The sequence below is a fragment of the Triticum urartu genome, chromosome 7A (assembly GCF_056163025.1).
Source record: "Triticum urartu cultivar PI428250 chromosome 7A, HENAU_Tu73, whole genome shotgun sequence".
Classification (NCBI taxonomy): domain Eukaryota; kingdom Viridiplantae; phylum Streptophyta; class Magnoliopsida; order Poales; family Poaceae; genus Triticum; species Triticum urartu.
This window is the reverse complement of record NC_141879.1, coordinates 742,709,334-742,737,173: the sequence shown is the minus strand read 5'-3', so window position 1 is coordinate 742,737,173 and position 27,840 is coordinate 742,709,334. Positions and strand designations below refer to the sequence as shown.

At 49.4% G+C, this 27,840-nt stretch overlaps 1 protein-coding gene and 1 pseudogene across 1 annotated transcript; both read right to left on the bottom strand.

The window, feature by feature from the left end:
- Nucleotides 1-579: 579 nt before the first annotated feature.
- Nucleotides 580-1,420, bottom strand: LOC147962614 (putative E3 ubiquitin-protein ligase SINA-like 6). Its single transcript, XM_087534245.1, has 3 exons — nt 1,358-1,420; nt 709-1,275; nt 580-600 (listed from the first exon to the last, which is right to left on the bottom strand). The coding sequence occupies exons 1-3, from the start codon at nt 1,418-1,420 to the stop codon at nt 580-582; spliced, it is 651 nt and encodes a 216-aa protein (XP_087390371.1).
- A 17,295-nt stretch (nt 1,421-18,715) lies between these two features.
- On the bottom strand, nt 18,716-22,421 carry LOC147962613 (FT-interacting protein 7-like; annotated as a pseudogene).
- Between the last annotated feature and the right edge of the window lie 5,419 nt (nt 22,422-27,840).

The following is a 27,840-nucleotide window of genomic DNA, read 5'->3' as shown; positions in this document are numbered from 1 at the left end:
GTCACACACGCAAATTATTGAAATATATCGAGTGCAGTGCTTTGATGTGTCGCGTCAACTCATACATCAACGAGAAGTTTGATTATCCACTCCCTTGTGGAATTAACTGCACATGCCTTTAGCTGTATGACAGGTTGGCCACACACCTATAGGGCCCACCTATCATACACGCAAAGGCAGGAGCGTCCCTCCCTCGCCCATGAGCGTGGTGGCTGGCAAGACTAGGAGAAGCTTTCGCTACACGCTCTCCCTCCCGCACGGTGTGGACATGCAGCAGTTCAATCGGTGTCAGATGGCCAGAAGCGTACTATAGTACTCCACCATTAAAGTATCTAGAACTAAAATACGTCTACATACATCTCCTTTTATCTATTTTGATGACAAGTAGTACTTCTTACCCAAAGGAACTTTATATCCAACGGACACAAAATATCTGTTCGACTGTTGGAAATTACTGATCTGATGTCGAAGTAATTGCTGCATCGCCACCAAAACCCACCATTTCTTAAGCTAAAGTAGACCAAGGTAATCCCTATATTAGCATATTACTAAGAAAAATAGAAGGCAATGTAGAAACATTTAGGACATGAACTTGTCAATCTGAATGTGGAGGGACACAAGCTTAGCCCCGGCCAGCAGCTTGGGTGGAACTGTCAAGAAGGTCAGCTCCTGCACGTCGACGTCGCCGGGATCCTTGCTGCTTGTCACCTCCATTTCCACCTTGACAGCATTGGTCGTGCCTTTGGGCTCCCCCGGCGGGACGTTCACCCATAGCTTGGCCACGTAGTGCGGTAGTGGGGACGCCCCCGCTCTGATGCAGATGACCGACACGGCGATAGGCGCGCTGATGTCGAGCACGCCGCCGACCAAGAAAAATGCGTGGCGGTCCTCCTTCGCAAACAGCAAGAGCCGTGGCTCCGACAGTGGCACTTGCAGCTGGAGCACCTTGCCGTACTGGATCCTGTGCACGGGCATGGGATGCGTGGTGCTGATGTGGTGGTAGAGCGCCGGCGGCGGGCCTTCATAGCCGCAGACGGGCACGGGGCATTTGCAGGGTGCGAGCGGACACACGCTCTGGTGATCGGAGAGCTTGTGGTAAGTGAAGTAGAGCCCACAACCTTCGTGCGGGAACTCCACCCTCACCAACAAACGGACGGACTCCACCCCCGTGTTCCACACATCGAAGCCACCACCACGCTCGCACTTCTGGCACTGCCGCTGGTTCCCGGGGCACTCGACGCGGCAGTCCGCGCAGGCTAGGTGCCCTCCCTTGCACTGCAGAAATCAATCGAACAACACATCAATCAAGAAACATGCACCTTGCTCAATCAAGCGAACGGACGAGGTGTATTCGAACCTCATACACTAGAGGCGTCAAGGGGCGGAGGTACAAGGGGCAGTGGAGCACGGTGAGGTCCATCGAGACCTTAGGGGGTGTTTGTTTCCAGGGACTTTCTAGGGACTAGAAAAAGTCCCTCTTAGAGACTTTTTTACCAAACGGGAGGGACTTTTTAGGGACTAAACTAGGCATTTGGGACTAAATGAATAAGACTCTCAAGGAGAGTCTTTTTGGGACTTTTCCAACAATGCCCCTTCATGCACCCATTGGCCCGCCACCCCATGGTGTTGTTTGATTGTTATTTTCTATATACTAGGGGCAACATGGGCATTTAATAACCTCTAGGAAGGGACTAGGGACTTTTTAGTCTCTGGAAACAAACAGGGAGGGACTTTTTAGGGACTAGGAACTTTTTAGTTGGGACTAGAAAAAGTCCTAGGACTAGAGAACCAAACACCACCTTAGAGAGCTCCATCGTCGGGTCCTGTTCGGTCTACATGATCTCGCCCTCCTCGTGCACAACCATCTCTCGACTTGGGCCGGGGTATTACAAAGCTTTACCGTCACATATTTTATACTACTTCAAGGTGCATTAAATCAACACATGCAAGTATCAAAAGGAGAGTCACGGCATGCATGCATGTGTTGTAATTAATGCATCAGTAAACGGAAATTATTGAAATATATCGAGTGCAGTGCTTTGATGTGTCGCGTCAACTCGTACGTCAACGAGAAGTTTGATTATCCTCTCCCTCGCGGAATTAACTGCATCTGCCTTTAGCTGTATGACAGGTTGGCCACACACCTGTCGGGCCTACTTGTCATACACGCAAAGGCAGGAGCGTCCCTCCCTCGCCCATGAGCATGGTAGCTGGCAAGACTAGGAGAAGCTTTTGCTACACGCTCTCCCTCCCGCACGCGGTGGACATGCAGCAGTGCAATCGATGTCAGATGGCCAGAAGCGTACTGTAGTACTCCTCTAGTGCAGTAGTACTCCATCATTGTTTGACTTCCCGAAGAGGCAAAGAGCCAAGCGCAGCCCGGACGCTCGTGTGGGAGTTTCATGTGTAGAGTAGTCTAGGATAGCGTGTACCGTGCCTGTAAGCTTAAAATCATTGGGGTCGGCTCCATGCTATGTGCCCGTCTTGAGGTTTAAAAAACAATAGTTTTCTGGACCTACCTGACACCCTGGTGATTGTAGTTTGCACGCTCACTGGTCAAGACAGGAATATATATTTTAATTTGTTTTTTTAGAAAAGGCGGGACTCCCCGGCCTCTGCATAAGAATGATGCATACGACCACATATATTTTAATTTGTGGTGGCTAAATGTTAGAGGTTGTAGCAAATATATTGTACACTGCGGGTCTTTCAGCCAAGTTTAGAGGCAAGCATGTGGGGCCAGTGCTATGATGTGTCGCGTCAACTCATACAACGAGGAGAAGCTTCATTTTACTACACGCCTTCACCCTCACCCATGCGCGCGGTTGCTCGCAAACAAGGACAGGCTTTTGCTTAGTAGTACTTCTACAACAAGCTATCCGTCCTGCTCGCGGTGGACGGACATGCAGCAGTGGATTCGACACTATAGAAGCAGTAGTAACTTCATTGTTCGTCTTCTCGAAGAGGCGAAGAGCCAAGCGCAAACCGAACGTTGCAGTTGCAAACATTGGAGCACGCATATAGACAGGTTCTTGCATGAGACAAAATTGCTATGTGAGCCCACTATTGTACTAGTATGTACAACTACTTGCTAGTATAGCCCCACCACTCCAATCCATCTACTCCCAAGTCTCTGCGCAACACTGCTCACTCCAATCCAAGACTGTCGGTGTCAAAACCGGCGGATCTCGGGTAGGGGGTCCCGAACTGTGCATCTAGGCCGGATGGTAACAGGAGGCAGGGAACACGATGTTTTACCCAGGTTCGGGCCCTCTCGATGGAGGTAAAACCCTACGTCCTGCTTGATTAATATTGATGATATGGGTAGTACAAGAGTAGATCTACCACGAGATCGAGGAGGCTAAACCCTAGAAGCTAGCCTATGGTATGATTGTTGTATATGGAGTTGATTATGTTGATGTCCTACGGACTACAACCCTCCGGTTTATATAGACACCGGATAGGGTTAGGGTTACATAGAGTCGGTTACAATGGTAGGAGATCTTGAATATCCGCATCGCCAAGCTTGCCTTCCACGCGAAGGAAAGTCCCGTCCGGACACGGGACGTAGTCTTCAATCTTGTATCTTCACAGTCCTGGAGTCCGGCTTAAGGTATAGTCCGGCTACCCGAACACCCCCTAATCCAGGACTCCCTCAGTAGCCCCTGAACCAGGCTTCAATGACGATGAGTCCGGCTCGCAAATTGTCTTCGGCATTGCAAGGCGGGTTCCTCCTCCAAGTCCTTCATAGAAGATTGTAAACACCAAGAGTAGTGTCCGGCTCTGCAAAATAAGCTTCCACATATTGCCATAGAGAGAATAATATTAACACAAATCAAATCTGCCGACGTATTCCAAGTCCTTTACTCGAATCGTTTTCACTTTTCCACCTCAGCGTGTTTTGCGAGGCGGTTTCCTTGTCACGTCTTGTCAAAGCAGAGATCGTGTACCCCCCTTTTACGGGATTCTCATCAATACGGACGTGGGTAACCCAACCGCGCCACTTATCACGGAGCTTGGGAGGCAAGCAAGTTTTACTAGGCAGGTGGGGACGCACAACCGCATCCACCCATATAAGGGGATAAGGATCCACCCTTTTACCTACGCCTTCTTCCTCCTTTGCCAATCCATCTCCTGCGCACCCGAGCTCCATCGCCCAAGCCCGCACTTCCCACCTCAACCTTCTCCAGCAATGTCCGGAGCGGGAGGCAAGTGGATGGTCTCCTCCATCACGGAGGGCCATGTCAAAAAGCTAAGGAAGGCCGGATACTTGTCCAAGGACATCGTGCACCGGCTTCCCGAGGAGGGGCAGCTTCTCCCCACCCCAAGGCCCCATGAGAGGGTAGTATTCCTCCCCCACTTCCTCCGCGGACTGGGTTTTCCACTCCACCCATTTGTCCGGGGGCTCATGTTCTACTACGGCCTGGACTTCCACGATCTAGCCCCGAACTTCGTCCTCAACATCTCGGCGTTTATCGTCGTGTGCGAGGCTTTTCTCCGCGTCCGCCCTCATTTCGGCCTCTGGCTCAAGACCTTCAACGTCAAGCCCAAGGTGGTGCGCGGCAGCCAGGCGGAGTGCGGAGGCGCCATGGCGGGCAAGATGGCCAATGTCCTATGGTTCGAGGGCTCTTTTGTGGAGACCCTAAAGGGATGGCAATCCGGGTGGTTTTACATCACCGAGCCGCGCGATCCGAAATGGACTGCAGCCCCCGAGTTTCGATCCGGACCCCCCACGCGGCTTATGTCCTGGAAAGAGACGAGCCTGTCGTGGGGTGACGAAAAAGAGGTGACCGGATTGCAAACATGCATCCAGTCCCTGGTGAACAAGCCAGTCCGGCTTGTTAATGTAATCCAGGATATGCTCGTCCGCCGGATCCTCCCGTGCCAACAACGGGATTTTAATCTGTGGGAGTTCGACCCGGTGCAGCATCAAACCCTCAGCAGGCTCTTCGACACGACGTACGAAGACGCCTAGAAGATGCTATTCAAGGGCGCCGAGGCTCCCGCATCCACTTCCGAGGACCGCGGATACAGCTCGCAGCGTCACGCTAACGAGGTAAGCCATCTACACCTTTTACAGGATGTTAAGCTTTTTCCATAGTTTGACTCTATGCGGGATCTAAACTCCCTTACCTTTGACAGGCTTGGCGGGCGATATCCGGACCGATTAACTGTCCGGCTCCGCTGCCCGAGGACCCAGCCCCAGCTCTACTAGTGAAGCTGCTGGTTCCGGCGCCTTATGTGGTGCCGGAGAAGAAGGCCAAGAAGAAGAAGGCCACGGGGACTCGAAAGAGTTCCCGTAATATGGTGGTGTCGGACTCTTCATCCGACGAGTCCGAGACGCTCTCCTCCCGTGAAAACGAGGAGGAGGAAGAAGAAACCTCTCCCCCTCTAGCGGGGGGAGGAAAGAAAAGGAAGGCCGCCCCAACGGGGGAGGCCGGAGGGTCCAGGAAGAGGAAGACCCCTCCGCCGGACTACTCCCCCGGCGCTGAAGAGGACGAAGAGGAGTGGCCAGACAGGGCCAAGCATCCGGCAAAATTGTAAGTTCGGATATCAGAGTAACTCATGATGTTCCTTTGTTGCACAGCTTTCCCTAATGTCGAATATAATTATGCAGCCCGCCCCGGGCCGGACTCAACGAGTTGTCGAGCGGCTCCCTGAATTCATCGGACGTGAACTCCATTCCGCCCGCTGTCTCCCCCCGCACTGCGGACGATGCCGAAGTGGCATCGCGACGAGCTCCGGGGATGGAGGAGGTGGTCCCGGAGGAGCCGCAAGGCGACCTCCCGGACCCCAGGAGTAAAGGGGACAAGACCCCCCAGGGCTCCAGGTCCGGCTTTGAGCCGGACACCGCACCGGAATCTACAATAGTTCCGGACTGCGGTAGGCGGACTCCTTCCAAGAGGAGTAAGCCTTCTGAGCCGGCAGCCTTCGTCCAACCGGAGGTGCCGGACAATCTGCTGGAGGTGCTTGACGGCGCCTCCATCGACGAGGAGCACCGTACTATTATGAGTACGATGATCCAGAAGGTTCAGTCCGCCAAGAGCGGACTGAGTGAAGCTTGCGCTAGCCTTCTAACAGGCTTCGAGGTAAGTAAAAAATATGTAAAAATATAACCGCATAGATAGTAGCCCCTGATGCTCTATTTGGCGTTCGGAAAGAAAAGCCGAATAGAGGATCTATTAAATTTCGCAGGAGTCTAACAACAAAGAGTCAATATGCGTATGCAGGCTTCGCTGCTAGCCACCGCCACACTGACTGTGGAGGTGGGTGCCCTGAAACAGGGCCTCGAGCGGACCGAGCAAGAGCTCGGCCTTGCCAAACGGCAGCTCAAGGAGAAAGAAGGTAAGAAATACCTTACAGAAAAAGTGCCTATAAAAAGACGTGATTGCAAAAAATAACAGGATTGTACTACTTATTGTAGGGGCCACGACTGAGGTGGCGACCCTCAAGCAGGCGCCATCTGAGACCGAAAAGAAAACGGCCGCAGAGTGCACCGAGCGAGAGAAACTTGAGGCCCAGGTCGGCGAGGTGCAGCAGGAGCTTCAGGCTCTCATGAAAAAACATGAGAGTTTGGAGCTTGAGTCCAAGACGCAAGCGTCCAAGCTTGCGGCGGCCCTTGAGACTGCCAAGTCTGCCAAGGCCGAAGCCTAAAAGGCCCTCCAAGAGTTGGAGGAGATGAAAAAGATAGCGGCGGGTAAGGCATTCTTTATGCGAAGCAGAAGTATAAAAGTAAAGTACTTGTTACTTACCCGAATCCAGAGCTCTCCAGGGGCATTCGCAGATCTTCCCCGCAGCGTATCCGACGCCGCCGCATTCTACTGAGCCGAAGAGGGCAGCTCGACGGAGAAGGTGTTCTGGTCTCAGTATGCTGAGGCCGGACACCCTGTGCCCTTGAGCGACCAGCTGAAACAGCTGGACGAGCTCCATAAGGCGGCCGAACAAGCCATGAAGGGCTTCATAGTTCGGCTGTGGCCCGGAGAGGCCCTGCCTGGGAGCTACTTCGGGTTGGTGCGGCGACTGGTGGAGGCCTGTCCAAGGCTCGAGGTCATCAAGAGCTCCGTCTGCATCGAAGGTGCCCGTAGGGCCCTTTCCCGTGCAAAGGTGCACTGGGGTAAGCTGGACGGTGAGAAGCTTGTGAGGGACGGGCCACCGCCGGGGAAGGAGCATCGCAACCCCGAGAACTACTATAAGGATGTTCTTGCGGGTGCCCGCCTTGTGGCGGATGAATGTACCATGGATATAATTTTTGAATGAACTCGCTTGTGTTTATCCTGTGCACTGAAAACTTGTTCATATGCGCTAAGCAATGCTTTTTGAATTTAAAATATTACTTTCTGTGCGGCCGTTTATCAAAAAATGAGAGATGGCCAGTCGTCGGCTTCTGCCCCCATGCCACTAGTGCCGGGGTGTTCGGGATAAACCTGAGCGCTCTTTTTCCCATAGTTGGGTCCTTCGAGGGAGGCGCTCAGCACAACGAACCAGGCAATCGGACTATAATGCTTGAACACTCTCACTTAGCCATAGAACTCTATAATTTTAAATTTCGGCGAAGCCCCTAGTTCGGAAGACCGAGTTCGGGGCGCTATCCACGCCTTGGCCGGATAAAGCCGGCTCCTCGCTCGAAGCGGCATAAGTCTTTAGGGACTCGAAAAACCTCTCGAACAGCGACCGGTCTCACGGCTCATCATGACAGTCAGTTTTAGCTTTCTCCACTGAGGTGCTTAACCCAGCTCAACCGGGGCACAATCGCAGTGGTTCTCCTAGTGCTACCTTAGCCGATAGAGCGGAACTTAAGGCACCAAAACATAGGAGCCGGGCAAACCCAACTATTGACCCAAATCATGATTCGGAGCCGATGCATATAGTGCTATAAGTTCGGGGTGCCGCGCTTGTGAAAGTGTACGGACTTCTCACGCCATATTTATGGGTACTAAAGCCCCTGGCGTATTTTGCCGTACCACAGTGTACGGGTGCAACCATGTCATTTAATAAACATATATGTAAAAAGAAGATAATGCAAAAAATAGACAGAAAGCTATGCATTGTTTATAGAGAGGCTATTTATCAAAGCCGAACGATACAAATAGTGCGGTAAGCAAAAGATATTGGACTTTTTAGTATGTCCTGACCAGGGGCAGGCCGCGGAATTGTATTTAAAACAGGTATACCGCTCGTAACAGAGACCACCTGGGAGTTCCATAATGCGGCATGGCTTGTCTGCCTCCCTGGATCTTGCATCGTTTGTGCGGCAGTCGAATTGCCGAACAGGTCGTCCGAAGTATGGAGTCCTGAAAGTGAGAAAAATTAAAAAAAAAGAATCCGGCAGCCCCTAGTACGTTTTAAGCCGTATTTTGGGCGTGCCGTTACTGTGCCCCTTCCCCTGTGCACATGGTATTTCAAGGACGTAGCCATGTACGCGAGGTACTGGTTTCGCTATGTCGCGAGAGCTGGGGTTGGGGCCGCATTGCTTCGCTTGCTCATAGTATGCCAGGCGGTCCTGCTGTGGGTTACTCCGGGCGCGCTTGGCAGTGTCTGGATTTTTAATGGCCGGACTAGAGAATTGCCTAAGAAGGCTACTTTGTACTTCCGCTGCGAGAGCCGCCGTGTGCTCCTCCGTACGGAGGGAGCGTTCGGTGTTTCCGTTGACCGTGATTACTCGAGGGCCTGGCATCTTGAGCTTGAGATATGCGTAGTGCGGCACCGCATTGAACTTTGCGAATGCGGTTCGTCCGAGCAGGGCGTGATAGACACTGCGAAATGGGACTATATCGAAGATTAATTCTTCGCTTCGGAAATTGTCCGGGGATCCGAAGACCATGTCAAGTGTTACTGAGCCTGTACAGTTGGCTTCTACACCTGGTATAACACCTTTAAAGGTCGTTTTTGTGGGCTTAATCCTTGATGGATCTATGCCCATTTTCCGCACTGTATCCTGATAAAGCAGGTTCAGGCTGCTGCCGCCGTCCATGAGGGCTCTTGTGAGATGAAATCCGTCGATGATTGGGTCGAGAACCAATGCGGCGAAGCCGCCATGACGGATGCTAGTGGGATGGTCCCTTCGATCAAAAGTGATCGGGCAGGAGGACCATGGGTTGAACTTCGGGGCGACTGGCTCCATCGCGTATACGTCCCGTAGCGCACGCTTCCGCTCCCTCTTGGGAATGTGGGTTGCGTATATCATGTTCACCGTCCGCACTTGTGGGGGAAAGCCCTTCTGTCCATTGTTGTTCGGCGGCTTGGGCTCCTCCTCGTCGTCGCTGTGCAGCCCCTTGTCTTTGTTTTCGGCCCTTAACTTGCCTGCCTGCTTGAACACCCAACAATCCCTGTTAGTGTGATTGGCTGGCCTTTCGGGGGTGCCATGTATTTGGCACAGGCGATCGAGTATTCGGTCCAAACTGGACGGGCCCTGAGTATTCTTTTTGAATGGCTTTTTCCGCTGACCGGATTTATAGCCTTTGAATCCGGCATTGACTGCCATGTCTTCATTGCTGTCGCTGCTAACGCGGCGTTTTTGCTTATTCCGACGTGTCCTGCCACTTTTGTCCTTGGTATCCGAATTACCAGGGTTCTTTGATAAGTTGTTACTGCGAGCTAGCCAGCTGTCTTCTCCCGCGCAAAAGCGGGTCATGAGTGTCATGAGGGCTGCCATAGATTTCGGCTTTTCCTGTCCCAGGTGCCGGGCAAGCCACTCATCGCGGATGTTATGCTTGAAGGCTGCTAGGGCCTCTGCGTCCGGACAGTCGACTATCTGGTTTTTCTTTGTTAGGAACCGTGTCCAGAATTGTCTAGCCGATTCCTCTGGCTGTTGGATTATGTGGCTTAAGTCGTCGGCATCCGGTGGTCGCACGTAAGTGCCCTGGAAGTTGTCGAGGAATGCGGCTTCCAGGTCCTCCCAAGAACCGATTGAGTCTGCTGGCAAGCTGTTAAGCCAATGCCGGGCCGGTCCTTTAAGTTTGAGCGGGAGGTATTTGATGGCGTGTAGATCATCACGGCGTGCCATGTGGATGTGAAGGAGATAATCCTCGATCCATACCGCCGGGTCTGTTGTGCCATCGTATGTTTCGATGTTTACGGGTTTGAAACCCTCTGGGATTATATGATCCATTACTTCATTCGTGAAGCATAGCGGGTGTGCGGCGCCTCTGTACTGGGCTATATCACGACGCAGCTCGGAAGAGCTATGTCTGTTGTATTTTGCCCGACCGGATTTGTTGTATCCGGAGTGAAGATCATCGTCACGTGCCGTAGGGCGCCTACGTGATCCGTAGATCGATCTTGTTTGTCTTGCTTTATCCTCCAGTACATCTCGCAGGTCTGGCGCATTTTCCTGTGCCTTAGTTGAGCGGCATCGTGGCATGGCCTGGGTGGAGGGCCGAGAGGCCTCTCTGTCGCGGCCGCGAGGTAGCCGGTCTGCCATGTCATGCGCTGGTGATGTAGGTGCTTCCTCCTCTGATCGGGGTAGCGGCCTGCGCTTTGGGTAACTCTTGGAGGGGCGTTCGAGTTCATACTCTTCGGCCGCAAGGACTTCAGTCCATTTGTCAGCTAGCAAATCTTGGGCAGCTCTAAGCTGTTGCTGCTTTTTCTTGAGGCTGCTTGCCGTGGCTAAAAGCCTGCGTTTAAAACGCTCTTGTTCGGCGGGGTCTGATGGTATGAAGAATTCGTCGTCATCGAGGCTTGCCTCGTCTTCGGAGGGAGGCATATAGTTATCATCCTCGACCTCTCGGTCCGCCGCTCTCTCATGAGGGCTGGCTTCTCCATCTTCCTGTGCCGAATCTTGCTGAGGTGGGTGTTCTTCGGCGCTATCCGGGGTAGTATTATCTCCCGTGCCGGAATCACCGTTTTTGCTTTGGCGGGATTTAGAACGGCGCCGCTGACGCCGGCGCTTTGGCTGTTTCTTGGGGGTGTCATCCCCCACTGTTCCATCGCCATCTCTATCTTTTGGAGTATCCACCATATATATGTCATATGACGAGGTGGCCTTCCAGCGCCCTACAGGTGCTGGTTCCTGTTCGTCTCCTACATCGTCGTCCATACCGTCGATGTCTTCGGAGCCGAAGTCAAGCATGTCGGTTAGATTGTCGACAGTGGCTACAAAGTGGGTGGTGGGTGGGTTTTGAATTTCTTCGTCATCCTTATCCCATCCTCGCTGACCGTAATCCGGCCAGGGCTCTCCTGATAAAGAGAGAGACTTAAAAGAATTCAGGATGATGCCAAAAGGCGAGTGCTGAAAGATGTCTGCGGCGGTGAACTCCATTATCGACGCCAAATCGGATTCGATTGACAGGGGCGCGGGGGGTTCGGAGTCCGGGGAGGAGTCCGGATCCTCGGAGTCACGGGTCATGCAGAGTGCGGGCTTAGAGTTCGGCTCGATCCCCTTTGAGATCGCAGCCCCCGAAGTGACGTCCAACCGCTCGTCCTCGATTGGCGCAATAGGCTCCGAGTTAGGGGTCGGAACCGATGCGTGTGCGGCCTCCAAGACACTATCTGGAGGCAGAGCTATATCATGCCCCTCGAGATAGTGCGGCGCGCTTGGCCGTGGCTCGAACCCGTCGAAGATCAAGTCTCCGCGGATGTCAGCCATGTAGTTTAAGTTTCCAAACCTGACTTGATGGCCAGGGGCGTAGCTTTCGATCTGCTCCAGGTGGCCGAGCGAATTGGCCCGCAGAGCGAAGCCGCCGAAGACGAAGATCTGTCCGGGGAGAAAAGTCTCACCCTGGACCGCATCGTTGTTGATGATCAAAGGAGCCATCGGGCCTAAAGGCGACGACACAGAGGAACTCTTAATGAAAGCACCAATGTCGGTGTCAAAACCGGCGGATCTCGGGTAGGGGGTCCCGAACTGTGCATCTAGGCTGGATGGTAACATGAGGCAGGAACACGATGTTTTACCCAGGTTCGGGCCCTCTCGATGGAGGTAAAACGCTACGTCCTGCTTGATTAATATTGATGATATGGGTAGTACAAGAGTAGATCTAGCACGAGATCGAGGAGGCTAAACCCTAGAAGCTAGCCTATTGTATGATTGTTGTATATGGAGTTGATTATGTTGATGTCCTACGGACTACAACCCTCCGGTTTATATAGACACCGGATAGGGTTAGGGTTACATAGAGTCGGTTACAATGGTAGGAGATCTTGAATATCCGCATCGCCAAGCTTGCCTTCCACGCCAAGGAAAGTCCCATCCGGACACGGTACGTAGTCTTCAATCTTGTATCTTCACAGTCCTGGAGTCTGGCTGAAGGTATAGTCCGGCTACCCGAACACCCCCTAATCCAGGACTCCCTCAAAGACCAAGTGACCAGAAGCCACAAGCACCTATGGATGCTTTGGACGCGAGCGGCCGTCGGCTGTGCTAAATCATCCAAGGCGCCGGCCTGCGGCCCCGCACCACGCAGCGTTTCCAAACGGTGCTGGCGCCCGCAGGCATCGTTCAAACGGTCATCGCCGCCGAGGGAGGAAACCCACAACTGCCGGAGGGGCCTGATCCTCTGCCATGCCGTTCTCTCCGACACAGCGCCAGCTCGGGAGGTCCTCCGACCCTTCTTCCTCCCTATCGTATTGTCCGCAGATCCGACCTGCCGCCGCCGACATCCCGGCGACCCTCAGGTATAAGTTCTTCGAAAGCGGCCTTGCTCTACTGCCCCAGCTCCCCATGTGTCTGCATGTGCATCTTTTTCTACTCCCATTAGCTCTTGCAAAGCCACCTAAATTTTTAGTATTATTAGAGGTAAAGCTACTTCATGCATTCGAATCTAGGGCTTTTTTCAAACAATGAAGAAAGGAGGGAAAGTTGTAGCATGAATCTAGGACTTGATTCAAAGAGGAAATAATATAGTGAAAGTAGTAGAGACCGGATACCCAACCGGTCTCTTGGTTGAAAAGGGAAATAATGGGAAAACGCAGTACAAACTGGATAAGGAACAGATCTATTATTGGGTGAAAAAAGGATAGAAAGTGGCGGCTGGTGGACAAGTCAATAGAGTATGTCCAGGATTAGATTTGCTGCCATCACATAGTAAAAGGTCTCCAGGATTAGATTTGCTGCCCTCACATAGTAAAACGTCTCAGGATTAGATTTGCTGCCCTCACATAGTAAAAGGTCTCGGGATTAGATTTGCTGCGCTCACATAGTAAAAGGTCTCCAGGATTAGATTTGCTGCCCTCACATAGTAAAAGGTTTCCAGGATTAGATTTGCTGCCCTCACATAGTAAAAGGTCTCCAGGATTAGATTTGCTGCCCTCACATAGTACAAGGTCTCCAGGATTAGGTTTGCTGCCCTCACATGGCATGAACAAACTCGGCATCACCACTTTATGCCTCCTTGTAGGTACATTGTGCTGATGCGTCCACTGTCGCATGTCCTTATACCAACCTTTTGCTGTTGTTAATGTAAGGGCGCATGTAAAATGAAGCGAGCACACTGTTACCTTAGGGACATGTCTAACCAGTGTTATTGTTAATCTAATGCCTCCAGTAATAAGATGCAATTAAACTGTGTTACAAATGGCACTCCTGCTGTTTTCCCCAGTATGATAAGTAAGTTGCTCCTTTACGCTGCTGAGTGTCCTGGTGTCCCCACGGTCCCATGCCCTTAAACCAACTCTTTCGCTGCTGTTGATTTACTGTGTCTGGTAAACAAGCAATGCCACCATTAAAGTAATCCCATATTTGAGGAATCTCATTGTTGATCGTAATGCTTCTGGTAACATGAAGCATTGCTAACGTTTTAAAATTTCTACTGCCCTTGCGTGATTGCCATGAACATAATTAAGATGCTTCTTTTAATTTTGTATATGTTTCATATATTCTTATTGACCAGCAACTATCTACTTTCTATCTTTTTGTGCAGATAGGGATATCCATTTCACCTTGTTGCTATTGTGACCTTCTGATGAACTGCACAAAACACTTTTTTGGAATGAGTGTCTTGTGCAATTCAACTAAAATGTCACGTGGGCAACATCTCTCAATTTTGGTGGAACAACACAAAATGGTGATTGGAGTTTCCAAAATCTCCGTCAAGTTCTGCTGGTAATCTCGTGCAACATTTTATTAGCCTTTCCAAGATGGAGCCGTCACTGTCACCACAATGGCACTTTATTTTAGTGGAACTGCACAAAAGGATAAGAAAATTATAGTTGCACCTTACATGAGCCGGATATCCAACCTTAATGTTCCTCAATTTTAGTGCAACTACTAAAGAAGAACCTGCCAGCTCACAAGAGCAAGTACTTCTTGCTAGCTGAATGATGCAATCTTTGCTTCATTTCAGGTGAACTGCAGAAAAAGGCGCATGAATTGAATCATGCAACTCCAGGAAGACCCCATCCAAGTAGAGCTGGAGGTTGAGTTCAAGGAGGCCGCTATTAAAGAGAAATCATGCTCTCCTGTCTCCTTGTTTGTGCTGTGCAAACATGCTGTGCAAACAGGAATACTCAACTACAGATGTTGTGACGGTCAAGAGAATTTGCCAAGTTCTTCGATTGTATGACATGGCTAGCCAAGATGGATTTAATCCCGATATTCACTTTATCAAAAGGATCTAATGGGTTGGTTCTGAATCTTGCAAGCTGGGAATCAGTGAGATGTGTAGGCATCTTTGTTGTACTTAATATTTGGATCTTATTTGTTGGTTCTGAATCTTGCAATCTGGGAATCGATGAGATGTGTAGGCATCTTTTTTGTACTTATTATTTGGATCTTATTTGTTGGTTCTGAATCTTGCAATCTGGGAAACACGGCATGATGACGCAGAGGACAACAACCATAACAAACAGTTCAAACTCGGTAGTATTATCTTTTGTGGAAGTGCGACAAATGCGATGATCATATGCGTCCTGAGAATAATAATTCTAATTGTTGTGCATGTTGATCCTGTGGCACTAATAGAACGAGCAAATGCATTGCTTGTTTTAAGTACAAATTTCTATTAAAGCTAATTAAATTTAAGTAAAGTGACCACTAACTCCTGTTATTACAGTAACAATACAGACTCACTCGTGAACCGACGTGTGGCCGAGGGTGCATCTTCTGCCGGGCGTGCAGCGAACGAGGGAGGGGTAGTAACTGTTGTCGCCTGTACACACTCAGCTTACTGTTGAATCCAGTTCCCCAAGAGCTGAAAAACGAACTGCTGTCGCTGCCTACACACTCGTCCACTCGAAGAGACTCCAATGGCGATCCGAGGGGTGAGCCTGCTGGATATGGACTTCAGCAAGGAGTTCCCCTTTGAGTTCGCCGTTCAGTCCTATGGCTGCACCAAGTTGAATGTGATGTACACCAATGATACGGACTTGGTGAAGCTCTGCCTTGCCTCAGTCCTATGGCTGCACCAGGTTCTGGAGCATTCGCCCATTTCATCGGCAGCGCTGACTGCACCTTCGCTACGGTGGAGAGAAGGAAGAACGCCGACTGCACCTTTGATTCGGCCATCTGGTGCAAAAATCTTGTCGACATCCAGAAGCAATACAAGATCATCAGCAACGGGCAGGAGAAGGACTCCGTGGTTGACCTCGCTGAGACCATCATCGATCCCTGATACGCCAACATGAAAGAAGATGACCTGAACACATGGGATGTACCTCTGAATCTAGCATGCATAACCTACGCGGCCAAGGGAGCATACACATGCTATGACATGTACATGCAGATCTTGGACATCAGGGCGTGTCTGCTTCCCGTAACCGACGAGTACACAGACAGCCACAGCATCATGATCAAGCGTGCTATGAAGGTCTAGATGTTGTACTTTATTTGTTTATAAGCACCTTTATCATGTGAGTGTTTCATGCATTAGCCTATGTGTCGTAATTAATTATCTGTTTTGTCTGAAATATTTCTTTTAAGAACCCATTAACCTGATTGCTTTTTTAGTGGCAATTTGCTTATGTATGTAAACTAGTTCACTTGTCCGTAAAAAAACTAGTTCACTCGGCTGCCGTGCTTTGAATCTCCTTCCTCCCAACATATTCCCCTCCTCAAGTGGACCCAGCAAGTCTCTGAATTTTCTCCCACTTTCTTTTTCGATGTAAACCGAGTTTCTCCCAGTACTTTCCCCTAGAACCAACTCAATTGTCCCACGTCTAGCCTAAAAAATAATAATAACCCACGTACTATTAACTCATCAAATTAAAATGATATTTTATTTCGTAAGTTCAAAGTTCTTACAAAATAATAATAATAATTGTTTATATATAACTTGGCAAGTTAACTCGTAGTGATTGCATACATATTCTTGCAAAGATTTTACTGACGTGCAATCATGTGTTTATGTTTTTATAACATTTCTCCGTCTAGCCCAACATGATATTTTCACCCAGCCCAGCAAATCCGCGGCTTTCGAGAAAAATGCAAATGGGATTTAAATGGGCTGCATAGATGCTACACCATTGTTTCACCCAGCCCACCAAATGGACTACAAAACAAATGGACTGACAGCTGGGTCCACGGCCACAGCCCAGTTTTTTGGTGATTTGCCAAGTAAGTCGCTTTGTCAGGCGTGTTGGGCTGCAAATCTTTCAATACGAGGAGAGCTTTCATTCGTTTGGCCGAGAAAATGGCCCATCAGTAAGGAGAAACGGGTTGTAAGTTTTTAAAACACATCAAACCGGCAATTAGTTTCAAATATCTTTTTTTTCATTTCGAGATTTTAAATTACATTATTTTTTATTCGTGGAGAATTTGTTGGATTTTATATTGATATACATTTATTTTTAAAATCAGTTTGAATGTGAGTTGAAATTTCAGGATTAAAAATAGTTCGGACCGCACCGAAATATGCAAAATTTTGTATAATTTTTTAATCGTGCCCACAATATGGGTTGTAATGCTAACAAAAAGAATATGCGCTCCAAAAAAACCTTAAGAATTAGCAAATGGGTTGTATGCTATTTTTCACAGATATATAAAGATGGTTGTGTTCGATGGGGTTCTTTTTGTGCCACAGGTGAACCGAAGAGTCTGCCTGATGCCCTTGGTGATCCTAAGTGGAAGCAGGCCATGGATGAAGAATTTTCAGCCCTAGTAGCAAACAAGACATGGCACTTGGTTCCACCGGTCAGAGGAGAAACGTGATTGACTGCCAATGGGTGTACAAGGTGAAACGCAAGTCTGATGGCACGATTGACAGGTACAAGGCACGTCTTGTGGCCAAAGGTTTTAAGCAAAGGTATGGAATTGATTATGAGGATACCTTTAGTCATGTGGTAGAAGCTGCAACTATCTGCTTGGTTCTTTCCGTTGCAATATCCAAAAATTGGTGCATACGACAACTAGATGTAAAGAACGCGTTCTTGCATGGTGTTCTGGAAGAAGAGGTGTTTATGAGGCAGCCTCCTGGGTATGAAAGTTCAGCTTTACCACGACATGTTTGCAAGCTTGACAAAGCAATCTATGGTTTAAAACAAGCTCCCAGAGTATGGTATTATCGTTTGTACTCCAAGTTACAGTCTCTTGACTTTGCTACTTCCAAAGGAGATACCTCGTTGTTCTTCTATCATTGGCATGGAGTAACTATCTTTATGCTTATTTATGTTGATGATATTATCGTCACCAGTTCTTCCTCTCGAGCAGTTGAAGCCCTTCTTCAGGATCTTCGCATGGATTTTGCGCTCAAGGATTTGGGCTCTCTTCATTTTTTTCCTTGGCATTGAGGTAAAACATGTGGGCCGTGGTATTCTTTTATCTCACGAAAAATATGTGCGAGACATCCTTGAGCGAGTGGGCATGAAAGACTGCAAACCCTCTTCCACTCCGTTGTCTACGTCAGAAAATTTGTCTCTTCATGATGGAGAGGTGCTTGGAGCTGAAGACTCCACCAGGTATAGGAGTGTTGTAGGAGCTTTGCAGTATTTGACATTAACCAGGCCAGATATATGCTTTTCAGTCAACAAAGTTTGTCAGTTTTTGCATGCACCTACTAGTACTCATTGGACAACAGTTAAAAGGATACTCCGTTATCTCCAAGCAACCAAGAGTCATGGTCTCAAACTTGTTAAGTTAGACTCTACATTGGTCAGTGCTTTCTCAGATGCAGACTGGGCAGGTTGTCCTGATGATCGGCGATCCACTGGAGGTTTTGCGGTGTTCTTTGGAGGTAACCTGATTTCTTGGAGTGCACGTAAGCAAGCTACTGTGTCTCGGTCAAGTACAGAAGGTGAGTACAAGGCTCTAGCAAATGCCACTGCTGAAATTATTTGGGTGCAGAATTTGCTAACAGAGTTGGGCATTCATCATTCACCTGCAGCTTCCCTTTGGTGTGACAACCTTGGAGCTACTTATCTCTCTGCCAATCCTGTTTTTCATGCGAGGACGAAGCATATTGAGATCGATTATCACTTTGTCCGCGAAAGAGTTGCCAACAAGCTTCTAAACATTCGTTTGTGCCTACTGGTGATCAAGTGGCAGATGGCTTCACCAAATCATTGTCAGTGCGGCAGCTGGAAGCCTTTAGGCGCAATCTCAACTTAGATAGTTGTGATTGAGGGGGAGTGTTAAACATGTTGTATATTGCGTGTGTTATATGCTGTTAGGATAGGTTAGGTGTTGAGATAAGATCCTAGTAGTTAGTTTAAGAGATCAATCTCCACCTAACCTAAACCCTAACCTCCTGTATCCTGTGCGCCGCCAAATCTTCTGGTGGCTATATAACATGCAATGCGCCCCTGTTAAGGCATGCGCTTCATCACCTATTCTCATATACAGTACATGCTACAGCATGGTGTCGGCCCTGGAGGGCAGCCTCTTGAAGAAGTTGCCGGCGGCCGACGGCATCCGGCTCCGGAACCGCGGGTGGCGGAGCACGTACAGCCCGGCGACGAGCGCCATGACCCGGAGCGGCGTCACGTACAGTGTCACGGCAGCGACGAGGCAGAGCGCCGTGAACAGCGCCGTCGCCCTCGGGTCCCTCCACGCCAGCAGCGACCGCACCCTCTCCCCCAGCGTTGCCACGTCCCCGACCACCGTCTGGATCCGCCCGGCCACACTCCGCAGCCGCACCACGTCGCTCGGCTTCGGCGTCGTGAACGTGTCCAACTCCTCGTCGATCTCGTCGGGGTGGGACGCCTCCGCGCACGAGAGCCTCGCGTCCGTGTTCGCCGGCCGGCGGGGCCGGCGCTAGTAGTTCCAGAGGCCGGCCATGGACATGTACAGGAACACGGTTGGCAGGATGAGCTCTGGGAAGCACACGAGCGTGACGAAGAGCAAGTGCATGAGCACGGTGGTCACCGGGTTCCTCCAGTGGCACACGTCCACGAGCCACCGCGCCGTGCTGGCCGCGCCGGACAGCTGCCCGTCACCCGGAAGAAGTTGGCCTTGCTCCGCCGCATGCTCCACAGGTGCGAGCCCGCGTCCAGCATGTACTCCACGACCTCCCACCGCAGCGGCCGCTCCGCCACGATGCTCATCGCCTGGCGCCGGAGCGCGTCGAGCTGCGGGATGCCGAACGGCTGGACGTAGTGCATCTTCGGGGAGAGGGGCTTCCCGTACAAGCACACGACTCTGGCGAGAGAGACGGAGGTGAGGCGCACGGCGAGGCAGAGCTCGCCGTTCTTGCGCACGCCGGATGGATGTAGCACACATAGTTACCATGTTTCCGGTACGGTGGGAACGAGGAACGGGAACGAGGGATGAGAGTCGGAGGCTGGAAAAAATAGGGTACAGCGGGAGTATACATCTCTAGATCGATTTTTGTTAAGCGGAAACGTGATCCAATCAATTCTGGTACGATGAATCCAGTACGGTATCACGGAACGAGGAACGTGAATCTTTACTAGTTGGGATGATGAACCCGGTACAACGGTGGATCAACCATATGAACGATGATAAGACATGATATATTTAATTAAAATTTCAGCACGAGTACTTAAGAGCATCTCCAACAGCCGCGCCAAAAGACGCGCGCGCGGCACGTTTTCGCGCGCTTCAGCGATGGCGCGAAACTAGCGCGCGGGAAATGATTGCGCGCGCGGGAAAAGGCGGCCGCTCGCGCGCTACATTTGGCGCGCCGCGTCCGGCGCGCCTATAAATTGCAGCGCCTCCGTCGCTCTCTCCATCGCCCTTTGCCGCTCTCTCCGTCTCTCCATCGCCCCCTGCCGCGCTCTGCCGCCGACACGCCACCACCGCACCACGATGCCGCCTCGGCGCCGGGGAGGTACGGGCTACCGCGGCGTTCGCGTGCATCCGTCCGGCACCTACTCCGCCGAGATTCGGTCGGGCGGCGGCATGCGGCTCTGTCTCGGAACTTTCGACACCGCCCAGGAGGGCGCCCGCGCGTACGACGCTGCGGCGTGGCGCCTCCTGCGGTCCCGTCCGGACATGAACTTCGCCTACGTGGTGACGCGGGAGCACGCACAGGAGTTGGCGCCTTTCCCGCGGCTTCTCATTGACGAGGATCATCGCAAGCACCGGAGGCGGGAGCATTGTCTCAGGCTGGCCGAGATGGACGAGCAAGCCATGGCGTTGTGGAGTCATCGCTTCCCGAAAGACACCAACGAGGAACAGTTCTTCGCCCAGAGGAGGGCGAGGAGGGCGAAGAGGAGAGAGGAGCGAGCCGACTATCGCGAGGACAAGCAAACGCGGAAGGCGGTCGCTAAATACAACCAAGCGCTAGGAGATGCGTCCTCCTGGAACTCCGGCGACGAGCGGTTCCTTGACGCCTACGCTCCGACGTCGGAGGAGGACATCACTGAGACAGAGTCCGAGTCGGACGAGTAGTAGTAGGAGAACTATCTACGAAACCAAATATGTAGTAGGAGAACTATCTACGAAACCAAATAATTAGTAGAAAAAACTAAAATATAGCGCGCCTGCTGAAGCAGCATGGGCACGCTTAATTTGGAGCGGCCGCTGGAGCCAGCGCACCGCTGCATTCAAAAGCTGGCTAACCCGGCACTGTATCGCGACTTTTAGCGCGCGACGTGTTACGTGGCTGTTGGAGATGCTCTAACAAAATACTTAACTTAACCAAAATAGCAAACAAGAAAACAGATTGACTAAGGTAACAGACACAATCACTTCAATAGCAGCATCCAAGTGACTCATCTTCCAGGTTTCCAACCAATAAAGTTTCACCAACAGATTAACTCGCCATGTACCTTCAATTAAAAGAGAACTATTAGTGACCATAGAATGTAAAGATTGGAGTCAATATATTGAAGAGTTCAGATTTAGTACCGGACACTTCCTAGTGTTCCAAGTCCTCTGAATTTTGCGTGGTGGTTCAGCATCAGCTGCTTCATCCTCCAAGCTATCCCAACGCAGCTACTCAAGCTTCAAGCTTGAATCCTCCAGCAAATCATTCTCAGGCTCAACATCCCATTTATAATGTGGACCTGAATTGTAGCCCTCTGAAAACCTCCTCTTCAGACGCTCGTTTGCATGAATATAGACAAGCTTATCGGCTGTCGTTGCATTCAGCTTGTTCCGTGGTACCGTACCAGATTTATCGTACCGGAATTGATTGGATCACGTTTCCGCTTGACAAAAATCGTTCTAGAGATGTATACCCCGCTGTACTCTATTTTTTCCAGCCTCCGACTCTCGTCCCCCGTTCCCGTTCCTCGTTCCCACCATACCGGAAACATGGCAACTATGCTCCCACCAGCACTGCTCGTTCCACCGGGGGCTACACGAGTCGACGACGGTGCGCGTGCGTACCCACTTCTGCCCGTACTTGGCCACGCAGTAAGCGTCGGTGGTGCCCCGCCCGTCGGCGGTCTTCATGGGAGTGAGCCCCTGCGCGCCGAGGACGCCGACGTACATGGTCGGCTCGTCCATGACGTGGTACGCGCCCTCGAGGCACGCCCGGAGGTGGACGCGGCCGGCGAAAGTGGCTTCCGGCCGTCGCAACGGGTGCCCGAACGGCTCGTGGCGCACGCCCTCAAGGCGGCACCACTGCGGCTCGAGCGGGCTGTGGGGCGGCACGTCGCTGATGTCGAACGCGACCCTGCCGACGTAGTCGCCGCGCGCCACGGGCTCCCTGTCCCTGAGGAACACCTCGATCGCCGTGGCCTGGACGCGTTCCCTGGAGAAGGCGACTACCTGGTTCCACCCTGGATTCGACTTCCTCTCGTAGTGTGGCGTCGTGCCGCGGTAGCTGCCAAGGGCCCAAGGCGCACCTCGACGTAGGGGCTGCAGCCGCCGGTGACGCCGCCCACGGGGATCCCGCGCGCCTTGACGACGCGCACGTATAGGTAATGCATCTGCTCCACGAGATCGTAAGAGCTCATCAACGGCCTTTCGCCGGAGCCAAGGCCCTTCACCCGGCTCTTCCGCCACGCACACGCTCGCCGGCGGCGGCTGGCCACTGGGGTCTGGGGCCTGACCTGTGGCTGCGGCATTGCGGCCTTGGAATTGCATTCCTCCGCTCTCGCCGGTGGCGCCTGCGCGTGGAAGACCTTGCATACGGGTACGCCATGACCGGCAAGCACGGCCACCAGCTTCTCCGTGGCTGCTCGCGCGTGTCAGCCTATCGGTTGTCGGTTCAGTGGTCGACTTCCCCGGACGTCACCGGCGAGGGAAGGCATGCAAAGGTGGCAACACCATCAGTCAGCTCAGCTAGTCAAGAAATGAACCTTGAAGCATGTGTGGTGCATGATGAGATTGTGTGACTGCGTCGGTCCCTATGGACGCGGAGGCCAATCCAAAATGAATGTCCTAAAATGAATCAGGGGCTTCAATCCTAAGGAGCTTAGTGATATAATAATTGATTGAGAGAGCTCCTTGAAAAATTGTTGACCGAATTAAAATTAAAAGGTAATTTCAAAATCAATATCCTCAATTGAATTAGACGCCCTCCGATCCTAGGGAGCTTCGTGATATAGTAGATTGGCACCATGTTTGCATCATTTATGTGTATGCCTCTAATGTCGTACATATGTTGTCACTGAGAAGGCCCTAGCTAGCCTATTATATGAGTGTGCCCTTTTATTGTCATCATCCTACTCGGCAAGGCAAGTCAGACGGTGGTATGTGGTCGTTACCCACTCCGACGGAGGCCAGGGAGCATTTGGTTACTGGATCTGTCTGCTGGGAGATGGTAGCGCGGGATATCTTCAATCGGTTTGGATGAAGGTCATGTAATAGGATAGGCGATTAGTTTATCTATCTTTGTTATGCCAGCCGGTTGTGGCTTTTGGGCCTATTGTTTTTGGCGCTGTGGCTCTTTGTGAGCCTGCCGTTATTTTGTTTTCAGACTATAAGACCTTGTTGAACCTCTTTATTTATCTATAAATGTGGCCGTATGCATCGTTCTGATGCAGAGGCCCGGGAGTCCCCCTTTTTGAAAAAAAAGTCAGATGGTGTGCTACCCTGTCCAGGTAGGCGGCCTCTAACTCATGGGAGCTTGGACCGATGTATAAGTCGACTAGTCACTTATTGAATCTCGATGGGGATAGACGACGAATATGGTAGTGCCATGGAGGTGGCAAGGGTGTAGTGGTTCTCCCCCATGATGTTCCCATGAGCATATTGATGATGAGGTAGAAGTGTCATATTCGTAGAACAATTTTATTCGACTCGGGCAGGCCCGCCCTAAGATATCGACACGGTCAACCAGGAAAACTCCATAGTGTGGGTAAAATGTGCAACCTCTAAAACGTGTAAATTCCAATAGCCACATCCTCATCCATGGACACAACCCAGTATAAGTCACACTATTTTGGTCTTTGACGATGTGAAGGAAAACCATGTTTTAATAATAAACTTGATAAAATGATTTGCTCATACATTTGAGGGCCAATGCACAAATGAAAGAGACAAGGGAAAATATGGCTTGAGATATGAGATATGTGATGACCTGGAGAGGCCATGAGGATATTCATTTATGGTCACTAGTAGAAAAACGGTCAAATGTGAAGCACATTAGTGCCGGTTTGAATTTGAGCCGGCACTAATGTGACCATTAGTGCCGGTTCCAACGGCTAGGCGGGCGGGCATCATTAGTACCGGTTCGTGGGCAGCGTTTAGTACCGGTTCATGCCACGAACCGGTACTAATGAGGCTGTGTCAGGCTATGGTTAGGCTGGGGCCCCCACGAAGACCTTTAGTACCGGTTCATGCCCTGAACCGGTACTAGAGTTTCTTAGTAAGCTGATTTTTAGTCCCACCTCGCCAAGAGAGAGGCAGTATGAGCGGTTTATAAGCCGTGAGTGCACAGACAATGACGAAGAGTTGCAATGGTCACCTGCATGTTGATTAGCTTCAAGCCTTGCGGAATAGCATAGATTCCACTGAGCTATGTGTAGTGCAGTCTACACTATTCCGAATGGCTTGAAGCAAATTAACCAGCATTGCACCTCTATTTTATTTTTAATAACTTATTTGTACTCCAGACTTCTTTTGTGTTCAGTATGCAGCATTCAAAGCGACGTCATCAATTTCCAACATGTTCTGACATCATTTGTTGTTTTTCGGTCATTTACCAAATTGTTTTGAGAGCTAAATGACCGCAAAATTGAAAATCACTACAAAATGACTTCTGAAAATGTTGAAACTTGGAATGGTATCATCATTTCACCCGCATAGCATGTGCGAAAGAGTAGAGAGGGTCACGGCAAAAACTGGACGCACTTCGTGTACAAACTGGACAAACTCTTTCGAAGTATCATGGTTTCGGACGAGAACTCATCTGTTACATGGGCACTTCAATGTTTTTTAAACTTATTTGAACTCCAGACTTCTTTTGTGTTCAGTATGCAGCATTCAAAGCGACGTCATCAATTTCCAACATGTTCTGACATCATTTGTTGTTTTTCGGTCATTTACCTAATTGTTTAGAGAGCTAAATGACCGTGAAATTGAAAATCACTACAAAATGACTTCTGAAAAAGTTGAAACTTGGCATGGTATCATCATTTCACCCGCATAGCATGTGCGAAAGAGTAGAGAGGGTCACGGCAAAAACTGGACGCACTTCGTGTACAAACTGGACAAACTCTTTCGGAGTATCAGGGTTTCGGACGAGAACTCATCTGTTACACAGACACTTCAATGTTTCTTAAACTTATTTGAACTCCGGACTTCTTTTGTGTTCAGTATGCAGCATTCAAAGCGACGTCATCAATTTCCAACATGTTCTGACATCATTTGTTATTTTTTGGTCATTTACCTAATTGTTTAGAGAGCTAAATGACCGTGAAATTGTAAATCACTACAAAATGAATTCTGAAAATGTTGAAACTTGGCATGGCATCATCATTTCACCCGCATAGCATGTGCGAAAGAGTAGAGAGGGTCACGGCAAAAACTGGACGCACTTCGTGTACAAACTGGACAAACTCTTTCGGAGTATCAGGGTTTCGGAAGAGAACTCATCTGTTACACGGGCACTTCAATGTTTTTTAAACTTATTTGAACTCCGGACTTCTTTTGTGTTCAGTATGCAGCATTCAAAGCGACATCATCAATTTCCAACATGTTCTGACATCATTTGTTGTTTTTCGGTCATTTACCTAATTGTTTAGAGAGCTAAATGACCGTGAAATTGAAAATCACTACAAAATGAATTTTGAAAAAGTTGAAACTTGGCATGGTATCATCATTTCACCCGCATAGCATGTGCGAAAGAGTAGAGAGGGTCACGGCAAAAACTGGACGCACTTCGTGTACAAACTGGACAAACTCTTTCGAAGTATCATGGTTTCGGACGAGAACTCATCTGTTACATGGGCACTTCAATGTTTTTTAAACTTATTTGAACTCCAGACTTCTTTTGTGTTCAGTATGCAGCATTCAAAGCGACGTCATCAATTTCCAACATGTTCTGACATCATTTGTTGTTTTTCGGTCATTTACCTAATTGTTTAGAGAGCTAAATGACCGTGAAATTGAAAATCACTACAAAATGACTTCTGAAAAAGTTGAAACTTGGCATGGTATCATCATTTCACCCGCATAGCATGTGCGAAAGAGTAGAGAGGGCCACGGCAAAAACTGGACGCACTTCGTGTACAAACTGGACAAACTCTTTCGGAGTATCAGGGTTTCGGACAAAAACTCATCTGTTACACGGGCACTTCAATGTTTCTTAAACTTATTTGAACTCCGGACTTCTTTTGTGTTCAGTATGCAGCATTCAAAGCGACGTCATCAATTTCCAACATGTTCTGACATCATTTGTTATTTTTCGGTCATTTACCTAATTGTTTAGAGAGCTAAATGACCGTGAAATTGAAAATCACTACAAAATGAATTCTGAAAATGTTAAAACTTGGCATGGTATCATCATTTCACCCGCATAGCATGTGCGAAAGAGTAGAGAGGGTCACGGCAAAAACTGGACACACTTCGTGTACAAACTGGACAAACTCTTTCGGAGTATCAGGGTTTCGGACGATAACTCATCTGTTACACGGGCACTTCAATGTTTTTTAAACTTATTTGAACTCCGGACTTCTTTTGTGTTTAGTATGCAACATTCAAAGCGACATCGTCAATTTCCAAAATGTTCTGACATCATTTGTTGTTTTTCGGTCATTTACCTAATTGTTTGGAGAGCTAAATGACCGTGAAATTGAAAATCACTACAAAATGAATTCTGAAAATGTTGAAACTTGGCATGGGATCATCATTTCACCCGCATAGCATGTGCGAAAGAGTAGAGAGGGTCACGGCAAAAACTGGACGCACTTTGTGTACAAACTGGACAAACTCTTTCGGAGTATCAGGGTTTCAGACGACAACTCATCTGTTACACGGGCACTTCAATGTTTTTTAAACTTATTTGAACTCCGGACTTCTTTTGTGTTCAGTATGCAGCATTCAAAGTGACGTCAACAATTTCCAACATGTTCTAACATCATTTGTTGTTTTTCGGTCATTTACCTAATTGTTTAGAGAGCTAAATGAGTATGAAATTGAAAATCACTACAAAATGAATTCTGAAAAAGTTGAAACTTGGCATGGTATCATCATTTCACCCGCATAGCATGTGCGAAAGAGTAGATAGGGTCACGGCAAAAACTGGACGCACTTCGTGAACAAACTGGACACACTCTTTCACAGTATCAGGGTTTCGGACGAGAACTCATCTGTTACACGGGCACTTCAATGCTTTTTAAACTTATTTGAACTCCAGACTTCTTTTGTGTTCAGTATGCAGCATTCAAAGCGATGTCATCAATTTCCAACATGTTCTGACATCATTTGTTGTTTTTCGGTCATTTACCTAATTGTTTAGAGAGCTAAATGACCGTGAAATTGAAAATCACTACAAAATGACTTCTGAAAAAGTTGAAACTTGGCATGGTATCATCATTTCACCCGCATAGCATGTGCGAAAGAGTAGAGAGGGTCACGGCAAAAACTGGACGCACTTCGTGTACAAACTGGACAAACTCTTTCGGAGTATCAGGGTTTCGGACGAGAACTCATCTGTTACACAGACACTTCAATGTTTCTTAAACTTATTTGAACTCCGGACTTCTTTTGTGTTCAGTATGCAGCATTCAAAGCGACGTCATCAATTTCCAACATGTTCTGACATCATTTGTTATTTTTTGGTCATTTACCTAATTGTTTAGAGAGCTAAATGACCGGGAAATTGTAAATCACTACAAAATGAATTCTGAAAATGTTGAAACTTGGCATGGCATCATCATTTCACCCGCATAGCATGTGCGAAAGAGTAGAGAGGGTCACGGCAAAAACTGGACGCACTTCGTGTACAAACTGGACAAACTCTTTCGGAGTATCAGGGTTTCGGAAGAGAACTCATCTGTTACACGGGCACTTCAATGTTTTTTAAACTTATTTGAACTCCGGACTTCTTTTGTGTTCAGTATGCAGCATTCAAAGCGACATCATCAATTTCCAACATGTTCTGACATCATTTGTTG